Raw genomic sequence first — 9,852 nt, forward strand, 5'->3', positions numbered from 1 at the left:
TCAAGAAAGCAAGCCCCACGCAATTGGCTGCTCATAATTCAAACGTACAACCAAGTTTGTTCAAACAAGCATGCCATTTATTTAAGGTTTTGTTGCACCGACCGATGATGATTGTAGTGTGGTGCACATATTTCCTTTTTTCCCCTCAATTTACAGCTTAGTTTTCTGATTAACGACAAAATTCGGACGCCTCTAAACGCAACCAGCAAAAACGAGCCAATCACACAGGCCGTATCTCCCGAGCTGCGGATACCTACGCGATCTCACAGATGTTGGATTGGTGTAAAGGCTAGCACGGACACTCACATTATGCTTAGTAGATCAGTGAATTACGTAAACCTCTGAAGAGGCGGAGATCATTTAGTTGACATCGCAGAAGATGATTGAACGCCGATGGACACAGATTTTCACGCCTGAAAAGAAGTGATTTTACGTATCATAGACTGTACGCCGATGCGAAGTTTATCGGCGATAAGGTAAACAGAAAGGTAATTATTTTATAACGACGGCTTTGGGTGCTTAGGTTTGCTGAAAAACAAATCGGCTTTAGCGGTATTACCCGGCGGTGCCATTGTTGTTTTGAACTGAACTTTAGCGTTAGCAGCGAAAGACGACGAAGATAACCACTGTTAACATTGCTAACATTATCTAGCTAGTGTTGGTAGCTAAGCTAGGCCGCGACAACATAGTTTGTCATTTTAGCTACATACTGTTGAAATTAATTGTCATTTAACCTGTATAGCGGTTACACACTCAACTAGATATTATATATTTGATTTGATGCTAAGCTAACGTTAGCTTTCGCTGAACGGGTTGCATTCAACGTAACGTAACTGGGCGTGGAAAGGATAGACAGGTGTTGCCGCTGCCTGCCCAGCTTTCATTTCACATGTGCTTTGTAACGTATGAGTGGGGAAAACTAACGTTGTTAAAGTTGCTTCGGTGTGCCATAAATGAGCCGTGAAAGGAGCGTGAAAAGCGTTTCTGCGTGGATTGTAGGATCCTCATGAAGGCAGAGACGACGAGGCGCCCGGACTTCGAGATGTGTCCTTCCCAGACCCAGCTGTGCTTCTGCACCGAGTCTCTCTGGCGACCAACACATCCATGGGAACCACAGCTGATCTAGATGGATGACCCCGACTGACCAGGACACTTGAGTTATAGTTTCTCTGAGACATAACTGTTAACTTAGCAACAATGTCTGTCTCTGTGAGTACAGTAATTGTCTCTTTGTTTGTATGAATTTGCATGTAGTCTTGTGATGGTATCACAATGATGGACAAATGTTATCAACTTGAAACAAAAAAAAAATTATAATATGCTGGGCATGTTTTTACTTTTGTATATTGTCTCACCATATCTTTATATTTTATCAGGACTCTCATTGCCTCCATTACTGTCCTAAGGGGGTCCCACATGGCTCAATAGAGCCTAGTTATCCCCAGGGGGTTGGTTTAGAAAATGAAAGGGGGCCTGACTCTCTGGCTTTGGCTTGGCAATTAAATCCTAAAGAGCAAGGGACAGATGTGCCTCTCATCCCCTCCCCCTCCCTCTCATCTCGCTCATTACCATTAAGTCCTTGTGTCCATTTGATCATTGATCCTCCCTGACTGTGCCCCTCTTTCTCCCCGCTTCATGATTACTGACACAACTGTGAGTTTTGAGTTCGTCATGATGCTAGATTTTCCATTTTCCATTTTTTTTGTGTTCACCCATCCTTCTCCTGTTCCTCTGTCTGTCACACGGATGTTTTACGAGATCTTCCCTATTCACTCCTATTCACTCTCCATTCAACGGCTCTAAACAATCAACCTTTTTATACTCCTGACTTGGCATTGCCATGTCAATGTACTTGATTGTTTGTGGTGGGCAGATGTGAGACACTAGCTTGTGTAAATTTAGGCTGTTGATTAAAACCTACTTTCATATGGCCATAGTGTGTGTGTGTGTGTGTGTGTGTGTGTGTGAATTAATGAATGGGACGGTCCGTGTTTATGTTTTCTACCCTTGTCTCCTCCTCTTTCTCAGACGGTATTGGCAAAGGCACTGTTCGACAACACGGCAGAGAGCCCGGAGGAGCTGGCTTTCCGGAAGGGTGACATCCTGATGGTTCTTGAACAACAGCAGAGTGGTGGACCAGGGTGGTGGCTCTGCTCCCTGCATGGCAAACAGGGTATTGCCCCTGCCAACCGCCTTCGACTCCTCCAGACCGCCCCACCCCCAGGCACAGACCCCCGTCATGGCTCTGTTGAGGACTCTGTCTACCTATCGCCTGGTTCCCCACTGGCCCGGACTGCTGTCAGCAGTAGTGCAGAGGACATCGATGGAGTGTATCGCTCTCCACCTGGTGTGGGACGAGGTGCTGCCTCAAGGCCTGGGGAGCTCCGCAGAGTCGAGGGTGGGCGCCCACGCTCACACTCTAGTTCTGGCACCCGACCCAGACCTGACTGGGATATTGGGGTGGTGGGGCGTCCACGCTCACCCTCTCTGAGAGGACGAGGCTCAGAAATGACAGGAACACTTTATCAAACCCCCACTGGATTGCCAAGGGCAGCTGATGACTCAGAGGACACTACATATCTAGTCCCTAGAGAAACACTAACAACAGGACACTCAGACGACTGTTACTTGGTGCCCAAAGGTACACCACTTGCAGGTGACGATGTTTACCAATCCCCAACAGGAGGAGTTGTGGCCACTGCTGCCTGCTCTAATGGCCCCTCCATAGTTGGTGGAACACCTGGTACCCCCCAGCCCAAAGTGAGCCAGGACACACCTGGGATGTATCAAACACCCACCCCTGTGGGGGCAAACCTTCACAGGACTTCAGCCACAGCTTTGGCCCACCAGCACCCATCTCAGTTATCCCCTGCCCAAGCATCTCCCAGATCTCTGCTCAAGGGAATTTCAGCCAACACTGCTGTTGCCAGGGGCAAACCCGGCTTGGCCTGTCACCGGGGGTCCCCTTTGCTTGTCAGAGCAGGGCAGGTCAGGGTTCCTGGATCACCAAATTTTGCCCGCAAACCTCCTCCACCAGCACCTCCAGTGAGGGGGGTCACCAGGAAAGATGCACAACCAACAGCACCGTCATCAGCTGATTCAAATTCTGTCCCCAAATCCACTGCTCAAGTCACTTCTGCAAGTCTGCAGCAAGAAGTGGACAAACAAAGGGGAACTCCTCAGAGTAAGGAGGAAAGGACGAACAATTGCCTGGAGAAAAGCTGCAATGTGCAGAACAAAAAAGGAGAAAATCTGGAATACTCTGATCCTGTGGATGACCAGGTATGTAATGGCTACTTCACTTACCCCACTGTTGAAACTGTTGATCTGCCTAAAAAACTGTTGTTATTGTTATAGCAGGGTTATACATATTTTAACTGCTCCAAAAATGTGAGATTGTGAGTGTAGTGGATTTACATATTTCATTAGCATGTTTGAAAAATATACAAATTTTGTTTGACCTGCCATCATGATTTGGTTTTGTGCTTTTGTTGTCTTGGTAGGTGTATGATACCCCTCCCAGTGGCAGGTGGCAGCGTCAAGTCCCAGCTTCCCTTGGTGATGATGATGGCATCTATGACACCCCTCGCAGTGTCCCACCGCAAGCTGACTCTGAGACAGAGGTAAAGAAAACACTTCTACATGTGACATACATATACTAGTCTTTTTTCTGACAGTGAAATGGTAATCCTTAACAAAGTTATGATTTACTAAAACGTGGTAAAGCGGTGTGTTCAATTCATGTCTGTACAAGTGAAGCAATTCATCAACATGAGATGACTATCAAACACCCTGTCACCATTTCTTCCCACATTCCACCATCAGTCTGTCTCCCTGCCCCCCTTCAAGGCAAGGCCACACCTGTCTCTGTCTGCTGTGGGAGCCTGTCTATCCAGTCCAAATGCTGCTGCTATTTTCTCTCAGGCACACCCATCTGTCAGGGCCATACCAAGGCCATACCACCAGCACCCTGCCCCCAGTGGTCTCCCCTTTTAATGTTACTTGAATGTGCCTGCCAGCTGCTGGATTCTTTTTTCCTCTTTGCCCGCAAGTGCTGTATGTGAACTGCAGACTCATTGCTTTTCCACTTTTTAAGGGAGCGAATGTGTCCCACTTTAACCAGTTCAGTCTGATCACCCATGAACATGCCAGGTTTAAAGTCTTCTACACTCACAGTACGCAACATTGTATTGTTACAAACTCTATCTACAGTATTGTGGATGGATTTGGCCTCAACTGCGTCATTGCTCCATCATTGACCGTACTATCTTATGGCACAATTTATACATTGAGTCCCGGTCGTATCGAAATTATCCTCTGTCCACACAATCATATAGTGAACAATACACTCGATTTCAAAACATTCCTTCTGTCTTCTTCTCCCCTTGTAGGTCTATGATGTTCCCACCATCACTCTAAATGTGTCCACATCAGATGTCCAGCCTGATGAAGGTGATGACGATGTATACAGTGTTCCTACACTTCCAGGTGTGCCTCAGGGCCCATGCGAGTCCACTACCAGCCTCTCTGGTGAGGATGCCTCCCAGGTTGGGCAGGTCTACCGTGTCCCTGGACCTGAGAAACGAGCCAGCAGTGGAAATCATAACCGGGACTCTTCTGAGCCTGACTGTGGCATCTATGACATGCCTGCTTTGACTGTGGATGTCCTCCCTCACTCTTTGTCATCCTCCTCCACCTCTACTCGCCGCCTCTCCGTTTCAAGTAACGGTTCAGGTGATGTGCAGTGGAGAGCCTCGCTTTCCAGCCTTGTCCACTCAGTGCTGAGCACAGCCTCCTGCTCCGCCTCCACTCTTTCGTCACGGGACCTGGCAACTTCGTTGGCTGAAATCCTGTCGACCTGGAAAGCCAATCATTCAGATGATCCTCCACCGCCTCTTCAGCAGACATGGGCTCGTCTAGCAGACCTTCTCCCGGCGTTATCCGCTATTGGCAACGCTCCTCCATCTGAAGGACTTTTGTTGCTGGTCCAGCGCTCCCTTGAGGAAAGCGCCCTCCTCCTGCAGGCTCAGGGCCGACCTCGTCTGCCTTCCCAGGAATCCCTGTCCCGCAGGCCATTGCCTGCGCTCCCAGTGCCTGATGGGAAGTCCTCAGGAGGTGGGATGGGCTCCCGTAAAGGTAGCTGGATCCAGGAGAGGCCCCTGCCCCCAACCCCTCAGCCTGCCTTCCCCTTGCCTCCCACTCCATCAACTGTGACACTCACAGTGGGCCCTATTGATGGAGAAGATGACCCCAGCAATGAATATGCAGGGATTGGCTTGACTCCCATCCCTGCCCCGGTACCTACTGGAGACAGTGTTGGTTACGTCAAGCTGCAGGTCAGTATTTATGTTGAAATGAATTTATCTGCATGAAAAACCTGACTTTTGCAGGACACGTACTATGAGTGTTTTTTGTGCTTCAACACATCTGTACCTTTGCTGGCAACTATTCACATGTATTTTTATGGCTACAATACAGTCATCATAGACTATAAATGTGTCTTTAAACATGCCCGTCCTTCCCACATTAGGGTAAACCTGAGCCCCCTCATGATGTCCTGACTGAGAATGGACAAATACAAACTATCACTGCAGAGCCAAGGGTGAGTCTCTATCTTTACCTCCATATGCATAATCCTTAGCTCCTGCAGTCCTCAGTCCACATTTTGTTGTACAGAAACACACGCAGCAAGTCTCCACAGATAAGTTATTGATTCACTCTGTGTTCACAGTGCGCTCTGTTTACTAATGAGCACTGTGACTCATGAATCCAGCTTGCAGCAGCTCTTTGGCTCCTGATGTGGCCTCAACCAATCTTAAGTCTACACTTAACATGTTTACCCAACACCACCTGACTTAATGTCACATTAGCCCCAGTTGATTTCTGTCTCATGAATCTGTACAATCTGTATGTTATCTCTGAAGTCAGTTCTGCCTTCTGTTGCTTGAGACTGAGGTCATGTTCTCTTAAAACTCAGTCTGCATTTTTTCTACTCCTTGCGAGACTCCTTGGTTACGCCATAGACGACCAACAAGAGGTCACTTGTAAATGTTAACAATCTTGCCTCACATAGAATGGAGGCTGCAGCACAATAAGTGACAGAAAAGCACAGTCATTCTTTCATCAGTGCCACATGCTGACGTACTGTGTATGTGTGTTTGTGTCTGACTTTCTCTCACTTTTAAGTTCAGTCGAAGACACACATGTCCTCTGCATTACATTAACACAGTCAAACACCTTCTGCAGTCATCAGTGAGAGGGTGCAGCTGCTGCTATTCCAGTGGTTATGGATATTTTGCTGCATTTAGGTTACTGAACTGCATGCATAATCAACTGTTTTCCATACCTCACTTATTATTTTGCCTTCTAGGCAGCCATTAGTTTCCATTCATTTTGCTATGTAGCAAAAATCAACTTGCACAGACTTGAACGTTGTGTAAAAAAGGTAACCCATCACAGTTTCTTTGTCAAAATTAGTTCAATCAGAGAGGACAGCAGAAAATTTGCACCAGAATAGCCCAAGGTTACATCTTCATGTATGTTGTTTTGTCCAACCAACAGTCATTCTCCCTCTTTAGATTCTCCCAGCTGTTACAGGGATTCAAAGTGGAAAACTTAACAAAGCCATCCAATTTCTCAGATTTGAAATCTCTATTTAGTGCTAGTGACATATTTGACTCTGTAGCATGACTTTCCCTTACAAATGCAAATTTAATCTTTCCTTGTACAGCTGACCCCATCCCCTGCGCTTCCGGTATCCCTCTCCCTGGAGGACTCGGAGCTGCTGTCCTTTTACTCCTCTCAGAGCCTCGCTCACCTCTCCTGCCTGGCAGATGCCATCGATGTGCTCTTCAGCAGCGTGCAGGGGAACCAACCGCCTCGCATCTTCGTCGCCAGAGGAAAGAGTCTCATCGTGACGGCGCACAAGCTGGTGTTTATTGGGGACACGCTCTCCCGCCTTCTCACCTCTGCCGACCTCCGGGCCAAGGTATGTAGTTTTTTGTTTTCATTACATTATTTGTGGGAACTTTGAGAACAAAATCTGCTAGGTATAGCAGACAAACATGCTTTTATCTCAATAGACAATAACAGGCAGTTTATTAATTTGTTTAAGAAAAGTAAAATCTATAAAAAGCTTTGTAATAATTGTTTTTATTTCTTTTCTCTACATCAGATCACAACCTCAGGGGGACGACTCTGCCAGGCCTTGAAGTCAGTTGTCGTGGCAACAAAGGGCGCTGCACAAAACTACCCATCAGTATCTGCCACCCAGGAGATGGTGGACCGCGTTGCTGAGCTCTCCCAGCAGGCAGCTGGCTTCTCCACTCTGCTCCAGCGTCTGGCAGAAATATCTTCATGATATTTCCTATCACCTGCGTAAAAACTTTTGTTTACACTACACATATATTTTCTCTCTTTGAAATGCCTTATTTGTTGTTAGACTCTTTCATTACCTTTTCGTTTGAATGGGATTGAAGCAGGCAAGGTTGAATCAAGTGTTTAGCCTCGCTGCAGCTGTTACTAAGCTGGGTTTTGACTGTGGTGGTTCTGTCCTCCAAGTGTGTGTTGGTTTGCCTTTGTTTATATACTGACCTCTGTGCTTTGATGCCAGGCACACTTGTGTTTTTGAGTGTTAACTTATTGAATATTTGAAGCCCCGCTGTGGCTTTGACTGTCCGCGCGGACTGCTTATCTTGGGATTTTTGCTTTATTATGTTTGCCATGTTTTCCTTCCCTCACATGATAGCCATTTTTCCTCTTCCTTCCTCTATTTATTTAGCCATCCCCCCTATTCCAAAAATAGCACAGAAGGAGGCCTTACATCCTGGTTCTGGCCTACTTTTTACTGTGATACCTGAAAGGCCTTTTGTGATCAGCATTCTGCAGCATATTGAGTGTTTTGGGCTTTATATGGGAGAAATGGAATAGGGTGTGGAGTAGGAAGTTTGCCTAACTTCCATTCTTAATCTGTGCAAGTATGTGTTGTGTTTGTGTTGTACCCATTTCCACTAGAAAGCAAAGATTAACTGTGGTACAGCATATAATCCACTCAATGAGGATTGCAACTACATCTCTCAGTACATCTTCAGTTTATGTTCATGCAGTCTTACACACCTCATGAAGAATAATTAAAGTCCTGTCTGACAGAGACAGATAATATCTGAGAATCGATGCAATGACTGAGAGTGAATAATGATAGTTGGGTGAGGAATTGCCTAATCCTGTTCTTTCCCACAGTCACGTGATATCCTGTCAATGGATAGGAAACCTGTTGACCAAGCTCACCTGTCTCCACACGTCTTGTTATGATCTGCATGCTTATGTTTCTTTGACTTACTTGGCTTTTCATCTTCGTTTCCCAGTAAGATTCTCACCCCTGTCAGCAGTGCTCACTCACATCTGCTTTGATAGAAGGCTTTCCAAGGAAAGAAGCAAAGTTGCTGCTTGCTGTAAGGCATACAGTAGAAACTAGGGCTGGGTATTTATATATAATTCATTATTATTGTAAAGCATAGCAGTGGAACATACTGTACTGAACACCAGTTTGATTAGTTCACATGCTTTTATACTTACCATATCAAGATATCTATATGAATATTTGAAAATTATTCTTAAAACAACTATGTTAACCATATCGCCCAGTCCTAGTAAAAACTGTGAAATGAAGCACACCCCACTTCTTGATTGAAATGGAACAATTTTGCATTTTAAATCTAACAAAACACATACCTCTTTTCCATCTTGGACCATTGTATTACTGTCTGTGTTTTAATTTATGCCAGTCATCAGATGTAATATGTTGGTCTGCGCACAAACAGCTCAGAAACATGTTCAGTGTGAAGCTGTGGTGGAACATGAAGGTGACTGGAAGTTGAACAAACATGATGCTTCTCGCATTTACACCACAGATTCATGTCCAGCTTAATCTTTGGGGTGCTCTACAAAGTTGGATTATAATTAGGATCTATTTTCTGTTTGGTCAATCATATTGCTTAACCTAATATTCTAGTTTTATTTTTCAGATCCAAATCAGTATCATCAGGGCATTGCATAATCATTCTCTCAGTTATGTGGCTCAGTTTAAATCCTTCTTTGAGGAATATGTTCTTGCTTTTACATTTTCTCTGCTGCAGTGCCACCTTGTGGAGGTTTGAAGTATTACTTAATGAAAACCTGCCTGCCAAAACAGGCTCTATACTGTATGCATGAAATAACATAACCTTAAGCAGAAACAAATAACCTTAAGCTCTGGATTTATTATGGTCAAGTTTTATGTTCCTTGCTTTCCACTTTGCATGGCTTTAATTTGCTTACGTTTTATATATGCACATCCTTCACCGGGGGTGATTTTACTAGATAACTTTCAACGAACAAAAGTTGTTGTTTTTTTCCTTCAGAAAACTATGTTAAGTTACAGTTCAGAGATATGGCTGTATTTCCTTTTGTACAAGAAAGTTTTTTACACTATGTGAACTCATTTGAGTCTGTTATCTGTATTTGCTGAAGTATAGAAGTGAATCTTTGACTTTTCTCCTACAGTAAGCAGACCTAAACCTCTTTACTTTTAACACTACATTTGATGTCTGTCTTGTATTCCAGTTCAGAATGCACAAATACATCTTTTGCAATTAAACAAATGTGTTTGGATTATTTATTTCAGTATAAGTCTCTCAAAAAAAATGTATTTGTTGTATTTGCAGGATATATCTCTATTTTCCATTTTCCATGGACTAGTCCGAATTAAACACTTTCAAATAAAGTTTAAAAATAAAATTAAAGTCATGTTAAAAGTGTGTGACTAAGGGGCCTAAATTGGTCGAATAATTGTTTACAACTGTCACCCAACTGTTA

At 44.7% G+C, this 9,852-nt stretch overlaps 1 protein-coding gene across 1 annotated transcript; it reads left to right on the top strand.

Moving 5' to 3' along the window:
* Positions 1–1,067: 1,067 nt before the first annotated feature.
* On the top strand, positions 1,068–9,605 carry efs (embryonal Fyn-associated substrate). Its single transcript, XM_070929854.1, has 7 exons — positions 1,068–1,209; positions 2,029–3,282; positions 3,504–3,623; positions 4,392–5,336; positions 5,531–5,602; positions 6,731–6,988; positions 7,175–9,605. The coding sequence occupies exons 1-7, from the start codon at positions 1,198–1,200 to the stop codon at positions 7,358–7,360; spliced, it is 2,847 nt and encodes a 948-aa protein (XP_070785955.1). The 5' UTR covers positions 1,068–1,197; the 3' UTR covers positions 7,361–9,605.
* The last annotated feature ends 247 nt before the right edge of the window (positions 9,606–9,852 follow it).

The sequence above is a fragment of the Enoplosus armatus genome, chromosome 23 (assembly GCF_043641665.1).
Source record: "Enoplosus armatus isolate fEnoArm2 chromosome 23, fEnoArm2.hap1, whole genome shotgun sequence".
Classification (NCBI taxonomy): domain Eukaryota; kingdom Metazoa; phylum Chordata; class Actinopteri; order Centrarchiformes; family Enoplosidae; genus Enoplosus; species Enoplosus armatus.

Bases quoted from the DNA above. Each gene is read 5' to 3' on its own strand.
- efs (XM_070929854.1), top strand. The intron at 5,603-6,730 runs GTGAGTCTCTAT...TTCCTTGTACAG, and splicing joins CTATCACTGCAGAGCCAAGG to CTGACCCCATCCCCTGCGCT. The intron at 6,989-7,174 runs GTATGTAGTTTT...TCTCTACATCAG, and splicing joins CTGCCGACCTCCGGGCCAAG to ATCACAACCTCAGGGGGACG.